General features: G+C 49.7%; 1 protein-coding gene across 1 annotated transcript; it reads left to right on the top strand.

Moving 5' to 3' along the window:
- The first annotated feature begins 1,402 nt into the window (after positions 1-1,402).
- LOC136398591 (gasdermin-C-like) lies at positions 1,403-23,757 on the top strand. The gene is made up of 18 exons (XM_066372757.1): positions 1,403-1,884; positions 3,542-3,759; positions 4,419-4,602; positions 6,570-6,738; positions 9,839-9,950; positions 11,854-11,901; positions 12,166-12,189; positions 12,425-12,457; positions 13,105-13,131; positions 14,750-14,797; positions 15,164-15,205; positions 18,036-18,077; positions 19,622-19,651; positions 19,892-19,921; positions 21,143-21,279; positions 21,589-21,718; positions 22,167-22,240; positions 22,911-23,757. The coding sequence occupies exons 2-18, from the start codon at positions 3,546-3,548 to the stop codon at positions 23,187-23,189; spliced, it is 1,623 nt and encodes a 540-aa protein (XP_066228854.1). The 5' UTR covers positions 1,403-1,884; positions 3,542-3,545; the 3' UTR covers positions 23,190-23,757.
- The last annotated feature ends 389 nt before the right edge of the window (positions 23,758-24,146 follow it).

Below are 24,146 nucleotides of genomic sequence, written 5' to 3'. Positions count from 1 at the left end.
TGTGAAGGAAGGGAGAGTAATGACCAGAGGTGTCTCTAACATGAATTCACTGATAGGGAATAAATAGAGTTCATTGTAGTGGTGAAATTGGATAAAGGAATAGAATTAAGAGCCTTGCTGGACAGATGTTTTACACTATCATCTATCTATTCGCTATCTATCATCTATCTATCTATGTATCTATCTATCATCTATTTATCATCTATCTATCTATCTATCTATCTATCTATCTATCTATCTATCTATCTATCATCTATCTATCATCCATCCATACCTACCTCTCTCCATACAAGGGTCCCCATACCAGAGCTAAGACTGTGGAGTGGAGACTCTGTCTTACTAACCTTGACACCCCCGCAGTAGAATGGAGACGTTGTGTAGAAAATGTGGACCCCAAACCCAGAGACTGCAGCTGGCTGATGGCTGGCTGGTTGAGGGAGGGCTCAGAGAAGTGACTTACTCTGTGTAAGGACAGGGAAGGGCTGTGGGAGAGAGAGACACCAGAAGCGACACACAGAAACTTGTAGGACTTCGGGGACAGGAAGAAGGGAGACAGAGAAGCAGAAGTGAGACAGGGAAGGGCACGGAGGGGCCAGAAAAGAGGTCTCCATGGAAACCTGTGATCAAGGCTAACCTGAAGAGAGAATCAACTACTGCAGAATTCTGAAGAAAATAACATGTGCTGCCACTCGCACCTCAGTTTCCCCTGAAATCCTAAGTACAGTGACGTCGCTGACTCTGGGCCACCACGCCAGGCATGGAGAGCTCCCCGTGACGTCGCAGACACAGGAGATTGCTGTGTGAGGTGTGTCAGGAGGGAGGCCGTGGGTGCTGTCTACCCGCTTCAGGAGGGAGATGGAGTGTGTTCTCAGGGTCCCCACATTGCTGCTTCCCCAAAAGAGGCTGTTCTCGGTGTAGGAGGACCAGGGTGCTTCTCTGCTGCTGCACGTTTGCTGCTCCGGACTGTCCCGTTTACATCCCTCAGGGAGGATGTCGGTGCTCCAGGAGGGAGAGCCAGGGAATGGGACAGGGAAGCTGCAGGCTGTTTGTGATCATCTTGGTTCTAAACTAAGATGGACCCAAACCCCTCAGGCTTCCCTGGACTCACATAACTCATCCCAAACAGCTCAGATGGCTTCTCTTTGGGTTCTAGAACGTCCAAGAGTCAGTGCAGGGCCCTCAGAACGCTGGCGTGTTGCCCAGTTGTATACATAAATACAAAATGTTGTGTATTGACCTTTGAGACGGTGCCTGTGTCACTGGTTTCTTTGCAGGGAAATGTGGCTTTTCAAGGCCGGATGTTATGTGAGCACCACTTCCTGGGCTGGTGCTCTGAGCTGAGGGTGCTGTGTTTTTTGTGTAGGCCCCGCCTTTATCAGGAGAAACTCCACCCTGCAGCTGAGACATCTCTCTAGGATCTCAGTCACGGCTTCTGGGAGCCGGGCCAGCTCTTCCAAGTCTCCCCTCTTCCCGCCAGTCTTGAGGTGGCTTCCATGTGAGTCCTTGGTTACAGACGTCTCTTCAGCCAGCCTGCAGCTGGATGTTCAGGTCGATTCTTCCCTAGTTTACTTGTCACCCCAGTGTGGTCCCGGGAGGAGGTGAGTGTGGCCCCCTATCTCCGTCACCCTGCATCTGACCTGGGAGCTGAGATTGCCAGACCCAGACCTCAGCCCAGACCTGGTCCTCTGGGGAGACAGGGCCTCCTGTCGTATTTCCCAGGACATTGCTCTGCAAAGCGGGTCAGGGACCTGCTGCCGGAAAGAAACCCCGACGGGCAGAGCACAGCTCTCTGATCTCTGCAGTGAGTCTGACCTGCGGCGTCTGGAGGCTGGACGGAGCCCGCTCATCGGAACCTTTCCCTGTGAGACACACACATACAGCCTGGTGAGTTCTACCCGGGACCAGGGGTGAACAAGAAGAGAGGACGCTGTGGTCAGAGACAGCAGATGTTCAGAGTAGGGTTGTGAAACCAGCAGAGGGGTTTCTGGTTTGTTCTAGTTTGACACCCCACCCCCAAAGTTAGCACTTCTCCCCGAGTCCTCCCTGCTAAGGAAGAGTTCTGGTAGCAACATGCCTCCCTGGAAGGCTAGGGGGTGTGTCTGCGATACAGTTTTCTTCCACCATCTTAATTTAACTCTCTTCCTTTTGGCAACCGTAATCCTATTCTCTGTGTCTATGGTCTGTTTCCGCTTTGTTTTTAGCCATTTAATCCCCCCCCCCCCCCCAGATTCCTCATATAAATGTAATCATATGGCATTGTCTTTCTCAGCCTGACTGATTTCACACAACATAATCTCTCCAGGTCCCTCCGCGCTGTCGTGCGTGTCAAGAGTTTCTTCTTTCTATGGCGGAGCAATACTGCACACTCACCTGTCCATTACAAACACCTGTCCTCAGAGACTTCGGCCCTGCCGATCCACCTGGGTGTTCTGGGTGGGATCAGAGGCGGATTTAATGGAGGGCGCACTGGACAAGTGCCCTGGGTCGCGACTTCTGAAGGGCCCTGCAAAATCGCAACATTACATTTTTTTCTATTGGAAGGGGCCCTGTATTTCTTCAGCGTCCAGAGCCTCAAACGACCTTACTCTGCCTCTGGGTGGGCTGGCAAAGAAGCAGGGCTCTTAGGAGCGTTCTGCGCGGCTGGGGAGCCGGTGCTCACTGTGCCCTCACTTCCCCGTGGGAGAAACCCTGGGTCGAGGGGTTTGTGTTGCCTGCACTGTGCTGCCTTGGGGGGAGGGGTGTGGGGTGACTGTGCACGGCCTCACCCCTCAGTGCCCCCATTCCTGGGTGTTCGCTCGCGGGGAGTGCTGGGACCTGTGCCAGGCTCTGGCCCCCACAGCGGTGCACTTGTCCACGGTGGTCGTCAACACCGGTGCCTCTGTGGGCGGATGAGGGCTGAAGAGGCCTGTCTGCCATCTTGCTGACGTCATTCTTTGAAATTGAAAGCGTTTCAAAGCTGAGTGAGAGTCACACTCTTCCCACTCAGGGAAAATGTGGCACTTGACAGTTTTCTGGTGAAGGATGGTCCACTCAGCACAACAATGCAGGCTTCTGGGGTGTTATCTCACCATCTCCGCCCGTACTGGGGGGCTGCCCTCCTGTTTCATTTCAGCTACAGCAAGACTGTACAAAATCTTCGACAGCACGGGCTTTGCCACCTTGGACATAGGTGACCCACACACATAAAATGCCGTTCCCTTGTTGGGTGGTGATTAAGTTGTATGCTTGGTCAGCTGTAACTTAAGTGGCTTAAGAAAGTGTGTAATTTTAATTTATGGAACAGCACTGACCTCCTCAATGTCACTTCCAACCAATTAAACAAGGGCTTACAGGTCCCCTGACCTGGCAGGGACTCCCAGACTAGGGCTTCCCAGCTGACATGGGGACCGTTTGCACACACATGCTCCTCCTGTGTAGAGAGGACAAAACCTATGAAATATTCAAGTCACTGTCAGCTCTTTCTGAATGGCACATGAAAACTCATCGAATCTCATCTGTAAGACCCACCTGGTCTTTGTACTTCTCTTCTCTCTGCTCCTAGCAACATGCCCTCCATGTTTGAGAGAGCTACCAAGGAGTTGGTCAAAGAGATTGGAGACGAAGAACTCAGGCCTGTCAAATGCTTGCTGAGTGCCACCAGAATACGTCGCTTTACTCTAGTACGGAGGAAGAAGTCTCGCTCACTGTTCTGGGAACTTCCTGACATTCCACTTGACGTCTCCCTCTTGCACATCCTCGAACCAAGTTCTCCGGTCCCAGGTATTGTCAGCCAGGGGCGTAGGAGGCCAAGGCTGCAAACAGGGGTCAGAGGGAAGGGGTACAGAATGCAAGACATTCTGAGACCCCCACACAGGGGGCCCTCAGGATTTACCTCGTCTATGGACAATGGGCAAGGAACTAAGAGTATCTCAGACGTTACTAATTATGACCCCAGGTTCATTTAATACTGACAGCAGCCTCGTAGGCCAGGAATATGATCCCCATTTTACATAAGAGTAAAAGCTTATAAAATAATTTGTTCTCAGTTACATACCTGGGAACTGGAAGGAGTTGGATCCAACCCAAGTCAGTCTGGCTTCAAGTCTCAAACATTTACTGATTGTGAGCCCCCTCCTGGGGCTGACACTGTGCCTGGAGAGATGATGTTGTGAGTCTCCTGGACCCAGGTGCAAGTGACACCATCATTTCTCAGGTGTAGGGCATCATCCCTGTCATCCAGCCCCTGGGTGGACACAAACACTGTCCTCAGTGGTAATATACACTCACAGGATGAATTGATGAGTTAGCTTTCTGGCTGAGAGACTCAGTTGAGTAGGAGGGTGGGGCAATGAGGGCTCAGTGTTTTCGTCTCCATCCATCTCCCAGCTGGTCCCAAGGGAATTCCAGGCTAATGCTCAGCCCACCTTGTCTGGTTCCAGATGCTGCTGTGAAAGCTCCTGTCCTCTTCAGTGACACTGTGGTCAGGAAGCAGCAGGCGGGTGGCAGTGTGGATGCTGGAGCAGATGTGAGCTTCTCGGGGGAGGCCACTCAGTGCCAAGGGTCCTCCTTTGAGTATCAGATTGTCAGCACCCCGTATGAAACGTGGACAGAACTTCAGAAGAGGTGAGGACACAGGAGGGGAAGGAGCTGGTCAACAGCCCCCAAGCGGTGCTGTCCCCGTGGGCAAGGGGGTGTCTGATAGACTTTGTTCCTGAGACTCAGAATGAAGAGAATGGCATGTTTGATCGTACTGCTCTTCTGGGCATTCATTCACTCACTAATGGTTATTAGTGATTAATACATATTTATTAAAGCTGCAATTCTCCATTGCTATGCTATTTTGAGGTGAGAATAAAGTAATGCTAAGACAGATAAAAATCCCTGTCCTAAAACATATATAGTGTGGCAGGAGACATGCAGCGAGTGTGAAAAGTATGAATTTAAATGAGACAAAGGCTCTGAAATCTTTGATTAATAAAGTTTACCCATTGTCCTAGCATTTAGTTGAACTCGGTGCTTGTGGGAAATGACAGATCTTCAAATATCCTGTAAGGACTCAATAAAGAACTGATGTCCTTACACCCTTTAGAAACAGAAATTTCAATTTAAATACTATTTCTGTCAATGCAGAATTGCTAAAGTAAACAACCAGTCAGAATCACAGGCTAAGTAGAGAATGAAAGGTAATGAAGAGGACGAGGCACATTTCCGGTATTTCTGATGTCCTGTAAGTCTCCTACTGGAACTAATATTAACAAAGACTGTTTATACTACAAAGCGTATGTGGATTCTTTTAGGTGCAGGAAAATAATATTTGTCCTGGAAATTCCTTCAGCAGTTGAAGAGCCTCCAATTTCATCAATTCATTTTATTATCTAGAAATAGATAATTTAATTTCTAACAATATTTAATATGTAGCATTTAATATCTAGCAATAATTCTAGAAAAAGAAATAAGAAGGCAAGTAGATACTTTTAACAAATGGATTTGGGCAGGGTATGCGTTTGCCCTGAAGGTGGTTACAGGTCCTGATGGGAGCTCTGAGGGTAGTTACGGGTTTGAGCAGGAGGGCTGGATGGAGGGGACTCTGCTTGGGTCTCTGTGGAGCTGAGGGCTGAACTCTGTCCTGAGAATAAAAGACTCAAAGAGCAGGAGGAAGGAGTCCAGATGACGGTTTAAGCCCTGGGACGGGGTGGAGCTTGGCATTTTCAGGAGCAGCAGGAATCAGGGAGGTGGAGCTTAGTGAGCCAGGATGAAGGGGACAGAGCTGAGGTTTGGAGGTGAGTAAATGTCAGATGACAACACATCTTAGAGACACAGAAAGAGCCTTAACTTCCCCCTAAAGGTAATGGGGAAACCCACACTGGAGGCCCAGTGACCTCCCTCATTGGAAAGCAACTTAAGGGTCTCAGAATCCCACGAGGCTGTTACCCAGGGCGCCCACCCCAGGGGGGCTGTCAGTGGAACCAGAGTTGAGTCTCAGGACAGAAATGGAGATGAAATCTGCCCTCAGTGCTTCAAACCCCTCCCAGCCCCTCCCAGACCTGTATCTTCAGTCAGCCCTGCAGCCACCTACCAACAGCTCATCTATAAACACCCCATGTGCGTGTCATGAAAACCATCCAGAATCTTCCTGCTCCACCGTACTGATCCACGTGCTCCCCCCGCACCCTGACTGAGCCCCTGGACCGTGTGGAGGTGGGATTCCCCAGCTCTGACAGCAGGGCTTCCTGAGGACTCTGGTCACTGAGGACCCGTCTCCTTCCTGCCTCTTCACGTGAGAGGCCCTCGCATGGACTTCTGACCCCCCTCCCAGGACCAGTATAATTTTGGAAAATGCAAACACTATTCACCAATGGCATGCACTGTCTCTTTCCCACATCCCATCAGAAATGGGGTCCCTCTACCCCACATAGCAAAGAGGTTTTTCTTTCCTTGTAACTTAACCACATGCCAATATTATTCTACCTATAGAGGGAACTCCTGTCAAAGTCCAAAGTCTCTGCACCCTTCCTGGTCCTGAGGAGGAGGGTACCCCAGGGTGACCTGAGAGGACACCTCTTCCCACTCTGACCCTCCCCTCTCCCCAGGAAACTGAGGGACCCAGAGCCGTCATTTCTGGGGCAGTGCCGAAGAGCAGAGATGAACCTGTATGTGGTGACGGAGACCGTGGAACTGCTCAACAGTCCTGAGCTGAAGGATCTCAGCAGTGGGAGTATCCTGGGAAAATTCTGCATTCCCCTGAATATTTTTGTCAAGGTATGAAATGGGGACACCTATTGATACAATAGGAACTAGATTGAATTATGTGGTATGACACCTGCTTTGGGTGCATGATGGACTCTGGCAAACCTGAAGGGGGGGCTGCCACACTGTGTCCATGTTCAGTTTACGTGGGAGGAGATGGGGGACCACTCACAGCATCCTCAGTGGTGACGGACCCTGGACGCTGTGACGTCCTGGGCAGAGTGATAGAAGGGGTGAGATGTAAATACCATCATGCTCATGGATTTATATAACTCACTCACTCACTCACCCACAATAACAAGCTAATTTACTTCTTTTTATATAAGCAAATTCATTTACCATATGGTTTGTGTTATAATATACTTTTATAAATTATATAGTTTATGTATCATTTGTTCTGACTTGGATAATTTCTAAATCTCAAGGAACAAAAGTGAATTGTGTAATAATTTTCCCAAGTTCATTGATTTCACCTGGAGGATGAAAGTTTAAACCAAGTAAGACACTGTCCTGTGTAGAGGACATTCCGACTCTCAGCGTTGGGTTCCCTTCTGCTGGGGTTGGTGACCCGGGTGTCTGAGAGTCCCTGTCCTCTCACCCAGGGCTACTGCTCAGCTGTGTCCAGGTCCTCTGTCACAGTGTTCACAGCCAGCACGGTGCTAAACGGTGGCCGTGGGCTCTGGTGTCGTTAGAGTTGACATGTCCCTCCTGCTTCATGGTGCATAGTTTTGTTTCGGTCCATCACACCAAAGGTCCGTAAGGAAACGGAGGACGACAGCACCATACAGACTAGGAACTCTGGTCCATAACAGACATCACAGAACATGCTGCAGAGATCGTACACCTTCCACCCCACACACAGCACGTTCTCCAGGACAGCTCACCTGAGGCCCCCTAGTCAGTCCTTCCAAATTTACTGACTGAAGGTCCACCAGGTGTGTTTTCTGGCCACAGGGGAATGAAACTAGAGATCAAGAACAAGGGGAAGCCTGACCAGGCGATGGAGCAGTGGATAGAGCATCGAACTGGGGTGTGAAGGACCGAGGTTCGAGATCCCGAGGTCACCAGCTTGAGCCCAAGGTCAATGGCTAGAGCAAGGGGTCACTCAGTCTGCTGTAGCCCCCCAGTCAAGGCACATATGAGAATCAATCAATGAACAACTAAGGCCTCAACAAAGAATTGATGTTTCTCATCTCTCTCCCTTCCTGTCTGTCTGTCCCTATCTGTCCCTCTCTCTGTCTCTCTCTGTCTCTGCCAAAAAAAGAAAGAAAGAAAGAAAAAAAAAAAGAACTAGGGGGAAACTGTCAAATTCACAATACATGGACACTAAAAAATACACTGTTGACCCTCCAGTGGGTCAAAGAGGATACTTCAAGGGATGTCGGAATATATCTCAAGACAAATGAAAATGAAAACACAACACAATACAGTACACTGAAAAATGGGCAAGACAGCACATTTTTGTAGTTTTTATTATCCACAATAGAAATGAAATGGAAGAATTACTTAATAATAAACATAAAATTCAAATAGCTTATCGATTAGAAAAATTTCTTTTCAATTTATTTATTTTAGCAAGAGAGAGAGAGAGAGAGAGAGAGAGAGAGAGAGAGAGAGAAACGGGAACATTGAGCTCTTCCTGTATGTGTCCTGTCTGGGGATCGAACTGGCGACCTCTGAACTTCGTGAGGACGCTGTAACCTACTGAGCTGTTCTGCCTGGGTACTTACCTTTCTTTGTAGAATTAAAATCTGTCTTGTGTTTCTAGCAAGATGTGGAGTCTTACTTGTATTCTCAAATACCTTATTGTCGTGTTACTTTTGAACAAGGTACAAATTCATAAAGTAAAAAAAATTGCAGAAACAGCGAATAAGAAATGCTTGACTTCTTTCAGTATTTCCAGCCTTTTCTTATGTTTTCTTTATCTGCAGTTAGAATACATAGGTTTGAGATTTTGAATTCATTTTTATTCACCTTACTTGGCATTCTCTGAGCTTCCTGAATCTAATGGTTGGTGTCTGACATCATTGGGGGGAAATACTCAGTTATTACTGCTTGACATACTTTTTCTGTTCCTTTGTCTCCTCTCCAGTTGTCGTTCCATGTGTATTACCACGTTTGTGGTTGTCCCACAGTTCTTGTATGTTATGTTTTATTTTTAAGTAGTTCTTTTCTCTTTGCTTTTCAGTATGGAGATTTCTACTGAGAGATCTTCCAGTGCAGAGGTGTTTATTACACTTGTGTCCAGTCTACTAATGAGCTGATCAAAGGCATTCTTTATTTCTGTTGTAGTATTTTGAATCTCTCTAGCATTTATTTTTAATTTCTTCTTAGAACTTCCATGTTTTTGCTTACATTTCTGATCTGCTCTTGTATTTTGTCTATGTTTTCCATCAGATCTCTTAGGATATTAGTCACAGTGGTTTAATATTCCCTGTCTAACAATTTCAGCGTCTATGTTATATCTGAGTCTGACTCTCAGTTTGTTGTGTCTCTTTAACCTGTTGTTTGTTGCCTTTGAATATGCCTTGTAATTAGTTGTTGTTGAAAAGCTGTACGTGTTATATGTGGTAGAAGGTACTCCAGTAGATCAGCCTCTAGTGATATGGCGGCATGATGTATGAGGAGGAAAGTATTCTGTTGTCCTTCCATAGATCCCAGTTTTTGTTTTAGTGAGCCTGTGCCCCTGGGCTGTGAACTCACCAGAGCCTCTCATTACTCTCCCGCCTTGGATGGGACAGGACAGTGAGAGTGACAAGGGCTGGATATGTCCCTGGCCCTGCATGGAGGGTAGAACAGGCTGGAGTGGGGCGTTTCCCTTTTATCTATTGCTTCAGCTCTTATAATATGTAGGAAAATGAAACCCACATCATCAAAAAGAGAAAGGGACTAGATATACTTGAATCTACTAAAATCAAATGATTGCCATATCAACCTGAGACTGAGGGACGTGAAGGTAAATATGGGGGAACAGGGAAAGAGCAGGAACTAGAGATCAGGAGCCGGGTGGGCGAGGGAGGGGCTGGTGACTCCTTTCCTCATGACTTTCCAGGGTGTTTGACATTTAAAACCACACGCATGTATGACAGTGTTACCTGGTTTCTGTCCCCAGGGTGAAGGACAGGGAGAGGGTCGCAAAGTGAGAGAGAAGAAGCTGACGGTGCCGCAGGGCTCGGTGGTGGCCTACAAGAGGAAGCAGCTGCTGTTGCAGGGGAAGCGCTGGGGTAAGAGGAAGGTCAGGGGGCAGTTGGGGACTGGGGTCCGCTTCTTCGGGAAGAGACGTGATAAGGGAAAGGGCATCATCGGGCAACCTGGCTTCTCCACCTGCTCAGAGAGAGAAGCAGCATTTCTCAGCTGTCCAGGGCACATACATCCCACCACCACTGCCACCTCCAAGGAGGACCCCACTGAAATGTTGTCCTGGGGAGGTAAAGAGACGGTGTCCTCCATGGAGAGGGAGAACAGGGGTGCCTAATGCAGGGGTGTCCTTAGTACTGGGCGAAGTGTGATTGTAATACCAACAACATCTGGTCAAGTTCTCACCACTGTCAGCACCTCACCTGGGACAGCCAGAGAGCCCTCCCGGTTACCCGTAACTCTCTAATAAAGACCATGAAATATCAGCACATTCGGCAACAAAAGGGTGGACACAGTTTCTTAACCATGGGATGCAGAATTGTATCTACATCTCCCCCTCCCTCACTACCATCAAATACACTGTTCCCTCAACACACTCATGTGTGCGCGCGCACACACACACACACACACACTGTTCCCTATAGTATCCTTGCTGTAACATCTGGTCAAAGAAGTATCCTGGTATCAATAACTTCCTGACAGTGACAATAGATGGAGTGGGGTTGAACTATCCAATCTGGTGGGGTCAGTGGCTGGACTCATCTTCAGAAATTTTTTTTATAAGCGTTGACAAGTGAGAACTAAATGGAGTTGGATTGGAAAAGCTCATCTCTCAGCAGTGACTGCACATCATGTTCGGTCCACAAGGGGGCGCATGGGCCTTGTTCCCTTGTCTGCTTCCACAATTAGAACCAAAGTGTGACTGGAAGAAATGTTTACAAAGAGGGGCCCACTGCAATAAACGTTTCATTTTCATGAACTAATTTCACTCTCAATATAAAATCCGAGAATAAAATAATGTGAAGAACAGTTCAGTAATTTGCCATAGCACTTGCTGTGTGACTTTGGAGAAGATCAGAATCCCTCTGTCCCCATCTGACCTATGAATGGAAACGAGCCCTTCTCCCCAGAGCTGAGGGACATAAATGTCAGGCAAAGTGGCTGAGCCAAGTCCACCTTCACTCTCTCCAGTTCTCCTGGGTCCTTCCCCTGACCTGACCACAGGGTCAGGACTCTGCCATCTCATAACCCCTCACCCGAGTGTCCTCTGCCACAGTTTGTCCCCTGACAGCCCACTTCCATAGAGAATCATCCACACTCTGCTCCCCCCTCCCTGGCGTCGACCCCTGACCCACTGCAGTCCGTCCTCCAGGGAATTTCCTCCACGTGGTCATCATCAAGCACACCTGACCACGCCCTCTTTGGAGCTCCTCCCCCTGGATACTGCAGCACCGTGATGGATGGGGTCTCCTTCTATGGGGCTGCTTCCACTCTGTCTCCTTCCTTCATGGCTCCTGTCCTCTGTCACACACTTAGATCTGATATTAGCCAAGTTTCAGAACCCTGAACTTTCTCTACGTGAAATGTGAGATCGCCCAGGGAGAGGGCAGGACTGGGAGCAGACACGGGAGGGCGGGGCCTCCAGCAGGTGAGACAAAGGGCAGCAGGAAGGACCCTGGTGAGGGCAGCTCTGCAGTGAGGGATTAGAGAGCATCACCGTCACCCTAGGGCCTTATTGAAAACGCAGCTTCTAGCTTCCTGTTCAGGTAGCCTGATTCAGAAGTGAGTGAGGTCAGGGGTTCTGGGTTCCACAAGCATCCCCGGTGACTCTGATGCAAGGTGTCCCTGGGCCACCCAGAGAGAAGCTGGGACACCTGGCCTGGAGGAGGAAGTGTGTGTGTGTGTGTGGGGGGGGGGACAGGAGCGGGGATTTGAGAGACTCCTGCAGGGATAAACTGGGCTCTGCTGACCGGGCTTCTTCCCACCCAGGCCTTGATCACATTGCAGAGGATGAAAAGCAAACGACCTTTTCAGATGGTGAGTTTGGCAGGTTCTCTGCCCCTGGTGAGCTTTGGCCCCCTTGGGCACCCATTAAAAGCCTGCTGGGGGCTCTGCCCCATAATACCTAATGTAAAACTTCCCCAGCTGGGCTTCTGGCCACAGGAAAAACACCTATCTCCTCTGAGTACTGGGATAGGAGTGTGTGTGTGTGTGTGTGTGTGTGTGTGTGTGTGTGTGTGTGTGTGTTTGCAGAATACAAGCGGAGCCTTTGTGAATGATCACTTCTGTTTCTCTTTCTAGACAATGATCCAATACTCGTCCAAAGTGAGTGGATAACTAAAGAGCCAGGAATGTGGGATGTGATCCCTCCACGAGGCCCCATGTAGCACCACGGACACCCACATGTTTGCCTCTTGCCTTCAGTGGAGCCACTGGGCTCTGGTCCCACAGGCAAAGGCCATGGTGGATGAGAAGGAGGGTTGGGGAGTTGGGAGATGGTGGAGAAACCTAGAGTCTTCAGGGAGTAACCCTAGGGTGGGGAATTTCATTTCTCTTCTAGGCTGTTGCAGTAGGGAGCCAAGGCACTCAGCAGGTGAGTGTGCGTTCCCTGGGGTGGGGGATGGATCCTAAGTGTTCTCATCTGGAGAGCGGGGCAGAGTGCCCCTGACTTGGCTACTATGGCCCTGGGGCCTGACCATAATTTCTGTGAGACGGGAGTTTCCAAGGAGCATCAGGAAGGGTCGGGAATGTTTGGGGAGGTGGAGGGAGGGACTAGGATGGAGAAAGAAGAAGGTATCATATTTCCCCATGTATAAAACACACCGTTTTTGGAAAAATTGAGGGTCTCAAAACTGGTTGCATCTTATACAGTGGTTGTAGATTTTTTTTACTTGCATTTTCCACTTTTTTGCGCTTGTTTTTGCGCTCATGGTTGAAGGCAGTGATTTGTAATCAGACACAGGTGAGAACAAGCTCATGGATGGGAGTTTTGACAGAGATGATGAGTTGTATGAATTTTATGATGAATAAAACTTGAATTCAATAACTTTATGTAATACATTTTTTTTCAAAGTTTGGACCCCCAAATTAAGATGCATCTTATACATGATAGCGTCTTATAGATGGGGAAGCACGGTAGGAAGAGGGACGAGGCAGTAGAGGGCAGAGTCCTCAGACGTGTCTGTAAAGCAAATCCGGGGGACGAGGAAAGAAGGTGACCACTTGTCTTTCTGTTTCTAGAAAAAATGTGGGACCACACTTTGTTAGGTAAGTTTTTACTAAGAGGGACTGAGCATGATGGGTAGGAAACGGCAAAGCTCAGAACGCAAATTGAAGGTATCCAAGCATCTCAGAAAACTGAGCTTTACTTTCAGATATACACTTCGTTCCTCCCCATTTTTCATTCATTCATTCATTCATGCATGCATTCATTCATGGATGCATGCAACAAGCAGCTCAGGGTCACTGGTACTCCCAAGCCAAATGTTGAGTCCCAGGTGAGGTCAGATTGAAACAACTGGGGTTCACCTCTTCAGAAATTAAAAGATGTCCTCACCAGATATGACAACTCCTTTCCATCTCTCTCTCTCTTTCTTTCTTTCTTTGTCACATAAACACACACACAGCTCCCAATAAAATCCTCTCTGCAACCTCTTGTTAGTGACAGTGGATAGAATGAGGCTTAACTCTTCAATATTGTGGGGTCAGTGGTTACACTCCATCTTCAAATATATGTTTTATACATGTTGACAAGTGAGAACTAAATGGAGTTAGACTCAAAAGGCTAACCTCTCAGCAGTGTCTGCACATCATGTCCTGTCCACTAGGGGGCGTGTTGGACTGTCTGTTTCCATAATTCGGACCTGAGGGTGACTGGAAGGAACCTTACAAAGAGGGCCGGGTGCAGTAAACCTCACACTTCCGTGAACTAATTTCATTCTCATAAGAAATTGGAGAAAAAATAATGTGAAGAACAGTTCAATAATTTGACGTAGCACTTGCTGTGTGACTATGGAGATCAGAATCCCTCTGTCCCCATCTGATCTATGAATGGAAATGAGCTCTTCTCCCCAGAGCTGAGGGACATAAATGTCAGGCAAAGTGGCTGAGCCACGTCCACCTTCACTCTCTCCAGTTCTCCTGGGTCCTTCCCATGACCTGACCACAGGGTCAGGACTCTGCCGTCTCATAACCCCTCACTGGAGTGTCCTCTTCCCACAGTCTGTCCCCTGACAGCCCACTTCCATAGAGAATCGTCCGCACTCTGCTCACTCCCTCGTGGCATCCACCCTGACCCACTGCAGTCTGTCCTCCAGGGAATTTCCTCCACGTGGTCATCATCAAGCACACCTGACCACGCCCTCTTGGAGCTCCTCCCCCTGGACACTGCAGCACCGTGATGGATGGTCTCCTTCTATGGGGCTGCTTCCACTCTGTCTCCTTCCTTCATGGCTCCTGTGCCCTGTCACACACTTAGATCTGATATTAGCCAAGTTTCAGAACCCTGAACTTTCTCTACGTGAAATGTGTGATCGCCCAGGAAGAGGGCAGGACTGGGAGCAGACACGGGAGGGCGGGGCCTCCAGCAGGTGAGACAAAGGGCAGCAGGACGGACCCATGTCCTTCCCTGGTGAGGGCAGCTCTGCAGTGAGGGATTAGAGAGCATCACCGACACCCCAGGGGCTTATTGAAAATGCAGGTTCTAGCTTCCTATTCAGGGAGCCCTATTCAGAAGACAGGGAGTGAGTTTAAGGTTCTGATGCAAGGGGTCCCCAGGCCATCTGGAGAGAAGCTGGGACACCTGGCCTGGAGGAGGTCTTAGAGGCTGGAGAGGGACCAGCAGGAATAAACTGGGCTCTGCTGACCTGGACTTTTTTCCACCCAGGCATTCTTCGCATTCCTGGAAGAGATATACTGAAAATGTCTTTACCAGGTGAGTTGAGCAGGTTCTCTGCTTAAACCCCCCCCCCCCCCCCCCCCCCCCCCCCCCCCCCCCCCCCCCCCCCCCCCCCCCCCCCCCCCCGCTCAGCCCTGACCCCCTGGAGACCCCCATCAGCACCCTGCTGGGGGCTCAGCCAAAACAAACCCAGAGATAAACCTTCCCCAGCCAGGGGCCTCCAGCAAGTCCTTGTTTCCCCTGGTGTGACACAGACACAGGCATCTGGTCACAGGGAAAGCACTTACCTCTTTTGAGTCCTGGGTCAGAAGTGTGTGTGTGTGTGTGTGTGTGTGTGTGTGTGTGTGTGTGTGTGGTGGAGACTGAACCATTGTGAATGATCAGTTTGGTTTCTTTTTCCAGGGTACGGGCCCAACCCATTGAAGAATATCTTTTCCTTTGGAGGTAAAATATATATGTCCAAAATCATTTGTTTGATGGTTAGAAAGTTTATTGATGAATTTCTTATGAACAGCACAGAAACATCTGCCTCAGGGAGCTGCACTCTTGTCTAAGGAGGCAGGCGTGCCCTGCGGCCCTGAGGCCAGCGTGGGCTCCATTGTGCTCCCCGAGTGAGCGGGTGACTTTACAACCAGGAACTTGGGATGTAGTCACAGCTGAAACCCGACATGGTTGCCTTGGTGTCCTCACCCTAGCCGATGGTCTCTGGTCCCCTTTGCCAAGGGCAGGGGTGGATGGAGAAGAGGAGCAGAGAATAGGGTCAAAATGTAGAGAAACCAAGTGTTCAGAGACTCACTCTTTGTGGAGAATTTCATTTCTCTTCCAGACAGCACAAGACTTTAATCAACCCAAGGCTTGTGAGTGTGTGCTGGGGTAGGGGCGGGCTCCTGATTGTCCTCATCCGGTGAGCAGGCCACCTTTGCCACCATGGCCCCGGTCAGGCCATAGTTTCTGTGAGTTAGGAAAGTTTAGCGAGGGTCATAAAGGGCCAGAAAAGGTCAGGGAGGGTTGCGAGGTGACAGTATGAATCACGAAGGGTGAGAAGGGAGGGAAGGAAAAGACCACAATGGAGCAGGAAGAGGTTTAGCAAGTGGTGTACCCAACTCTCGGAAGTATCTCTAAAGCAAACTTAGGGGATGAGGAAAGGAGTCTTTCTCCATCAGAATTAATGAATGGACTCCTTTCTCAAGGTAAGTGTTTACTGAGAGGGACCGTGAGGCCTGCTGGGTAGGAAAGGGCAAAGCTCAAAACCCAAATTGGAGGTTTCTGAGCACCTCAGAACACTGAGCTTTACTTCCAGATTCTCACTTTGGTCAGCCCCACTATTCATTCATTCATTCATTCATTCATTCATTCATTCTCTCAACGATTTCTTCATTTGTGGGTGCATGCAACAACCAGCTCAAAGTCCTTGGCCCCATTCTGCCCAAATGTTGAGTCCCAGGTAGAGGTCAGCCTGATATACCAGGGGTCCAGGTCCTCAGAGATCAAAAGGTGCCCTCACCAGACATAACAAACCTTTTCCTTCTCTCTCTCTCTCTTACTCTCTCCCTCTCTCTTCCTCTCCCCCTCTTTCTCTCTCTTTCATACTCACACGGCTTCTTATGAAATCCTCAATGCAACATCTGGTCCAGGGAGGGTCCTGCTGACAATGACCTTCTGCCAGTGACAGTAGGTAGAATGTGGCTGAACTCTCCAATCTGGTGAGCTCAACTCAATCTTCAAGTATATATTTTGTATGTGTTGACAAGGGTGAACTAAATGGAGTTAGACTCTAAAGGTTAACCTCTCAGCAGTGCCTGCACGCTATGCCCTGAGCATTAGGGGGCGCGTGGGGCTTGTCTGTTTCTATAGTTCAGGCCTACGGGTCACTGGAAGGAGTCTTACAAAGATGGACCCGGTGCAGTAAACATCACACTTCCATAAACACACCCTTCATAACATTGGAAATTGGAAAGAAAAATAATGTGAAGACCAGTTTAATAATTTGACAGAGCACTTGCTGTGTGACTATAGAGAAGATCAGAATCCCTCTGTCCCCATCTGATCTATGAATGGAAACGAGCCCTTCTCCCCAGAGCTGAGGGACATAAATGTCAGGCAAAGTGGCTGAGCCACGTCCACCTTCACTCTCTCCTGTTCTCCTGGGTCCTTCCCATGACCTGACCACAGAGTCAGGTCTCTGCCCTCTCATAACCCCTCACCCGAGTGTCCTCTTCCCACGGTCTGTCCCCTGACAGCCCACTTCCATAGAGAATCTTCTACACCCTGCTCACTTCCTCGTAGCATCCACACCTGACCCACTGCAGTCCGTCCTCCAGGGAATTTCCTCCACGTGGTCATCATCAAGCACACCTGACCACACCCTCCTTGGAGCTCCTCCCCCTGGATACTGGGGTATGGTGATGGATAGTTTCCTTCTATGGGGCTGCTTCCTCTCTGTCTCCTTCCTTCATGGGCTCCTGTCCCTTGTCAAAGACTGAAATCTGATATTAGCTAGGTTTCAGAACCCTGAACTTTCTCTACGTGAAATGTGAGATCGCCCAGGGAGAGGGCAGGACTGGGAGCAGACACGGGAGGGCGGGGCCTCCAGCAGGTGAGACAAAGGGCAGCAGGAAGGACCCATGTCCTTCCCTGGTGAGGGCAGCTCTGCAGTGAGGGATTAGAGAGCATCAGCGTCACCCCAGGGGCTCATTGAAAACTCAGGTTCTAGCTTCCTATTCAGGAGCCCGATTCAGAAGTCATGGAGTGAGGTCAGGGGTTCTGGGTTCCACAAGCATCCCCGGTGACTCTGATACAGGGGACCCTGGGCCACTGAGATAGAAGCTGTCACCTCTGGCCTGGAGGAGGAGGTCACAGAGGCTGCAGGTGGGACTCCAGCAGGAATATTCTGGGCTGTATTGACCTGACGGCGTTTTCCCACCCAGACTATCTACATGAGAGAAATAGATAAGCAGAGAGACTTTCCCGAGTTAAGCGGGTTCTCTGCTTAGACCTCAGGTCCCGCTAAGCCCTTAACCCCCGTTAGACACTCATTAAAATTGCGTCAGGGGCTCAGTTCAGACAGACCCACAGATAAAGCTTACCCAGCCTGGCTGCCCCAGCACAACCTCCTCTCCCCTGCAGTGACCCTGACACAAGCCCCTGGACAAGGGAAAGCCACTGTGTCCTTTGAGTACTGGGATAGAAATGTCTGTGTGTGCCAGCGTGCATGCGCATGTGTCGTGGGAGCAGTGACTGACAGTTGTAATCGATATTCTTTTTCTCTTTCCAGAGGACTTTTGGAAGTTATTGAGCACACCATCTCCCTGTACAGGTAAATATAGACATGTCCAAAATCATTTGCTTGATGGTTAGAAAGTTTATTGATGAATTTCTTATGAACAGCACAGAAACATCTGCCTCAGGGAGCTGCACTCTTGTCTAAGGAGGCAGGCGTGCCCTGCGGCCCTGAGGCCAGCGTGGGCTCCATTGTGCTCCCCGAGTGAGCGGGTGACTTTAGAACCAGGAACTTGGGAGGTAGTCCCTTCATTTTGCACAGTTGAAACCCCACATGCTTGCCTTGGTGTCCTCACCTGAGCCCCTGGGCTCTGGTCCACCGGACCAAGGACAGGGGAGGTGGAGTAGAGGGGCTGGGCGTGGCGGGGCAGAATGTAGAGAAGCCGGGTCTTCAGAGACCCACTCTTTGTGGAGAATTTCATTTCCCTTCAAGGCAGCACAAGACTTTCAATCGACCCAAGGCGTGTGTGTGTGTGCTGGGGTTGGGGCGGGCTCCTGATTGTCCTCATCTGGTGAGCAGGGCCCCTTTGCCACCATGGCCCCGGGTCAGGCCATAGTTTCTGTGAGAGAGAAAAGTTTAGGGAGGGTCAGAAAGGGTCAGAAAAGGTCAGGGAGTGTTGCGAGGTGACAGTATGGATCACGAAGGGTGAGAAGGGAGGGAAGGACCAGGATGGAGCAGGAAGAGGTTTAGCAAGAGGTAGACACAACCCTCCAAAGTGTCTCTAAAGCAAAGTTAGGAGATGAGAAAGTGAGTCTTTCTCCATCTAGAATTAATGAATGGACTCCTTTTGCAAGGTAAGTGTTTACTGAGAGGGACCGTGAGGCCTGCGGGGTAGGAAACGGCAAAGCTCAGAACCGAACTTGGAGATTTCCAAGGACCTCAGAAAACTGAGCTTTACTTCCAGATTCTCACTTTGATCAGCTCCACTTTTCATTTGTTCATTTGTTCGTTCATTCATTCATTCACTCATTCATTCATTCGTGGATGGATGCAACAACCAGCTCAAGGTCCTTGGCCCCTCCCTGCCCAAATGTTGAGTCCCAGGTGAGGTCAGCCTGCAAAATCTATTGAGGTGGGAGAGGGGTCCTGCTGCCAATAACCTTCTGCCAGTGACAGTAGATAGAATGGGGCTGAACTCTCAGTCTGGCGGGGTCAGTGGCTCCTCTCAATGTTCCAAAATATGTTTATGTGTTGACAAGGGTGAACTAAATGGAGTTAAGACTTGAAAAGCTAACCTCTCAGCAGTGTCTGTATGTCATGTCCTGACCACTAGGGGGCGCATGGGACTTGTCTGTTTCCACAATTCGGTCCTAAGGGTGACTGGAAGGAACCTTTAGAAAGAGGGACCCAGAGCACAGGTAAATGTTCCCTATCTGGGATCCTCCAGCCAGTTCTCGTCTCCCTAGCTGTGACTGAGACACGGGCCCCTGGTCGGAGGGAAAGCCACTATCTGCTTTGAGTACTGCGATAGAAGTGTGTGTGTGCACGTGCGGATGTGCACGTGCGCGTGCACACATGGCAGGTGGGGGTGGGGTGGAAACTAAGCCATTGTGAGTGAGCTCTTCTGTTTCTCTCTCCAGGGCAACAGTCAGAGGAATGTCTCTCTCCAAGTGAGTGGGTAACTTTAGAGCCAGGAACGTGGGATGTGTTCCCTCTATGAAGCCCCAGTTGGCGCAACTGAAATGTCGCGTGACTGCCTTCACCATCCTCAGCCGAGCACTGGGCTCTGGCAGCCCAGGCAGAGGGTCAGGGTGGATGGTGGAGACCAGGTCGGGAGTAGGACTGACTGCAGGGAGATGGAAAGTCTTCAGAGACACACTCTCAGGTAGGGAATTCCACTTCTCTTCTAGGTTTCCAAAATCTCTCCTTCCACCCAAGAGGTGAGTGTGTTTGCTGGGGTTGGGGGTGGTGCTAACTGCCCTCATCTGGGCAGCGGCGCAGAGTGCCCCTGCCTGTGCCACTGTGGCCCCTGAGCCTGCACAGTTCCTGCGGGATGGGAAGGGTCAGAAGGGTGGAATGGGTCGGCATGTGTCAGGAGGAGACAGGAAAGTCCGGAAGGGTTGAGAAGAGACAAGAATGGTCTAGAAGGGACAGGAGGGACGAAAGATGGTCCAGGATGAAACAGGAAGAGGTTAACCAAAGGGAGAAGGGTGTATGGGCAGAAACCTCAGAAGTGCTTCTAAAGCAAATTTGGGGATGAGTGAGGGACCTGCCCACTTGCCTTTCTCTTTCTAGAGGGAACACTGGAACCTGTCTGTCTAGGTGAGTGTTTACTAAGGGGACCCGAGGGCTGCTGGGTAGGACACAGCACAGCTCAGAACCCAGATGGGAGATATCCAAGCATCTCAGAACACTGAGCTTCACTCCCAAATCACACCTTAGTCAGCCCCACTTTCCTTTCATTCATTCAGTCATACATTTGTTTGTTCATTTAATCATTTCATTTGTTCACTTGTTTATTAGTAGTCTTATAACTAATGTCATTGAGGATCCAATGGGCCACCAGTCCTATGCTGGGCACTGGGGATAGCGCCATGATGAACTGAAATGCCTTCTCCCTGGCGCTTCCCTTAGGGACTTCTCACTCTCAGAATATCACCTTGTGGTCACCTCTGGAGTCCTAGCAGAAGCAGAGAGCCCTCAACATTTACTCCTTGTTTAATTTTTCATAGACTCTGAAGATACAGTCACAACTGCATGTAGTAACAGCACTTTATGTCTGTAAATTTATATAAATGTCGTGACACCCTCATGTTCTAGTCCCATGCTGCACTCCCCAGCATTCTCACCTCTGCCGTTCCATAGAGTCCGTAGTGTCTCAGACGTGTCCCAGAAATGAGCACCTGGTCTGTTTCTCCCTCTTCCCGTGAGCCCTTCCCAGAGTTCCCTCTCTCCTCCTGCACCCCCCCCCCACTCACTCAGCTGAGATGTCTCCAGCCAATCATGACAGCTCCACCCCAGAGCTCCAATGTGCCATCTACAGAGATGCTTTGGGTCAGAGGCTTAAAGGGAAGAGGAATTTTGCTTGTGTTGTTGGGAAAGGAGTGTTCTAATCTGAGGATTGTCTCTGCTTTCTGGTTGGCATTACTGTCCGAGGGCAGATTTCAAGCATCTACAAGAGGAGGTTTTCAAGACAATGGAAGGGGCTCAGCTCTCCAAGGACACTCGGGACACTGTGTTCTCCAATGTCCGGGTCATGCTTGGGGACCGGGAGGCTCTTCAGGACCTCATGGATATGGTGAGGGGTCCCACTGCCACCTGAGGGTGATCAAAGTTGTAAATGGGGGGTGTTTTGGAGATCTGGCTCCCAGGATGTATGGGGAAAAGAGGATGGGGTAACCTTAGGGGGGTGACAGATGTCTGAGATTGGGACCTATGTCCCTATGTCCCATTACCAGGGCGGAGAGTGCCACCCTACAGACTGAGGGTGATCTGTATCCCCTGGGCGTGCATAGAGCCATTGCCCCTTACTCCTTGGTTAATGACTTTTACACACAGAATTACAATATGTTATATTGTCATTATTAATAATACCTGTCTCCCACAGCTTGAACAGGAACCTTTGGGTCATTTGAGTGGCCCTGGTGGCACCATCCTAAATGAACTGCGAAAGGACTCAAGATATCACTGTGTTTCCTCAAAGGAACTCATTCTTTACCTGCTTGAAGCCATAATGGGTGAGTATGAGCTGGAGGAAGAATGGGGAAGTCATATGGTTGGTCCCCCAGAGCCCCTGAAAGGGCGGCATTAGATGCCACCTCGCATTAACCCTTCAAACGTTGTGACCTTTCACCCTCACAGCACACTCCTGTCCCAGGTCAGGAGGGCTCAGGCGACAAACTTGCCATGTGACACAGACCTGAGGTCTGGGGAGACTGTCCTTGCTGCCCCTATTGTACCACTGGGGTGATGCACCCAGGCTGCGGCCCAGGACCCACCCTCTGCCCGTGCTCTGTGGTGTCCTGGGCACCATCCCAGGAGCAGGAGGATTTCCAGGGCAGGAACTGGACCTTCAAGTCTTGCGCGTTTTATTCCTCTGCCTTGGAGTTTGCCTCTTAAGGGTCTCTCAGTTCATGTAGGGAGAGGGTCATCTGACTCTTTCCCCAAATGTCTCCCTGTCCCCAGTGCTGAGTGACATCCAACATGGTCTGCTGGCCTATTCCATGGAGAAGGAGATCCTCTCCCAGCAGCGGGACCTGGTGAGATTCCCCAGGGCAGCGTCCCGGGAAGAGGGGAGGGAACCAGAGGGAAGAGTGATTCTGAGAGAAGGGGGAGGACTGAGGTGTCTGCTGGGAGGGAGCCGAGACCCCGCGTGGCCCCTGGGAAATCGGGGCTGCGTCTCCCTCTAGAGCCGGCCAGTGCGCATGCGTCTACTTTGAGATGGTCTCAGTTTCCATGGTGACCCCTACAGAGTCCCCTGCCCTAGTTCTAAAACAGGTCTATAGGAATACTGGTTTGGGAGCTCATGGGATGTGAGCTATACCCTTGCTCTACTCACATGGTTACCGTGTGCACATTCTATGTGTGCTCTGTCTTCTGGTATGAATATCTAAGTACACGTGTATGTATAGACATATGTGTATACATATGCATGTTGCATACACGAGAGCACACATGTACAATTCCAAGCACACTGTGTTCTGCAGGGTAAATGTTAGTGTCACTGCTAGGTGCTGAGCGACCAGTGCTCAAGGATTTCCCATATGTGTCCATGTCTGTGGTCACACTGATCACAAGGCAGGACCAGGACGTGACTCTAAAGCTCCTGCCCCTGTAGTGTCTCTGCATGACCCCTGGCTCTTGGGACCGAAGGTTCTCTCTTCCTGACCTCAGAGACTGACCTGTCACATGTGACACTGTTTCTTCAAGGTGCGGAGCTTCCTGGAGCCCAACTTCCTATGCTCTGGGAGCGTCTCCTTCACCCTCAACCCCGAGCTCCTGGCCCCGCTCCAGGGGGAGAGTTTGTCCATAACCTATGGCCTGCTGGCCGAGTGTGGCCTGAAGATGGAGCTGAACAGCCCCACGTCAGCCTGGGAGCCGGAAGCCAAGGAGCCCCTGTGCGCCCTGTATGGGGCCCTCTGCATTCTGCAGCATCTGGCTGAGGCCTCAGCGCCCCCTGGTGGGCAGGACTGGGAGTTTGTCCTGTGAGGTCGGAGTCAGTCCTGATCCTGTCTTTTGTTAACAACTCCAAGCTGTTCTCTACATCTGCATGAGTTTGTGTGTGTGTGTGTGTGTGTGTGTGTGTGTGTGTGTTTTAAGAATTCACATGTAAGTAATCCATGGACTTTGTCTTTTTTTGACTTATTTCTCTTAGCATAAGGCCTTCAAAGTTTTTCCAGATGTTCCCAGACTGCCTGCTGGGTGGGGGGAGAATTGGAGGGGGGAACACATGGATGTAGAGAGAACACCGAAGGAGTTTCTCTCATTATCCAGGCACTCCGTTTTATGTTTTAAAAGGTAGGAGCTTGATAATGTGGTTGTTAAGCCCAATCCGGAGGGACCCGAAACATTGAAGACACGAACAAGGTCCGTCGATTACACACCAAAGCTTTATTGTCTAGCTTGGCCAAGCGGCAGCAACTCCGACAGAAATCTGAGGGAGAGCGCGCTGGCTCTTAGTTTTACCTAGTTTTTATAGTTTTGTAAGTGGGAAGTACAGAAGCAAAAATTGTAATTAGGAGCCCTTTACCACTATTGGTTATAGTCATATGTCCTTTAACATGATAGAACCATGTTCAATATGCAAACCATACACCCTTTTGTATGGAGAAAACAATTTACAAATCAACACAATGGTAGAAAGATATCTCTTTACATATTAAAAGGCATTCCTATATTTTCTAGTGTTCATCCGCCATCTCTCTGTCCAGAGTCAGACGTATTAACCACATGTGTTTACATAAGAGAGGTAGTTTCCGTGGGGACAAATGCCCGCAAATGGCTCATAGTTATAAGAAAAGGTTTATTTTGGCTTTTCTCTTCCTGCACCTGGCTAGCCATTCACTCCTTTCCCCACAGGTGTGGTGGAATGTCTGGGGATCCATGTTTTCCTCCCCTTTGCATTTACAATACAATGCCAAGGGCCATCCTGGTCATGCCACTCAC

The sequence above is a fragment of the Saccopteryx leptura genome, chromosome 3 (assembly GCF_036850995.1).
Source record: "Saccopteryx leptura isolate mSacLep1 chromosome 3, mSacLep1_pri_phased_curated, whole genome shotgun sequence".
Classification (NCBI taxonomy): domain Eukaryota; kingdom Metazoa; phylum Chordata; class Mammalia; order Chiroptera; family Emballonuridae; genus Saccopteryx; species Saccopteryx leptura.
Note: the sequence above shows the minus strand (reverse complement) of the source record. Positions and strands in the feature narration are given on the sequence as shown.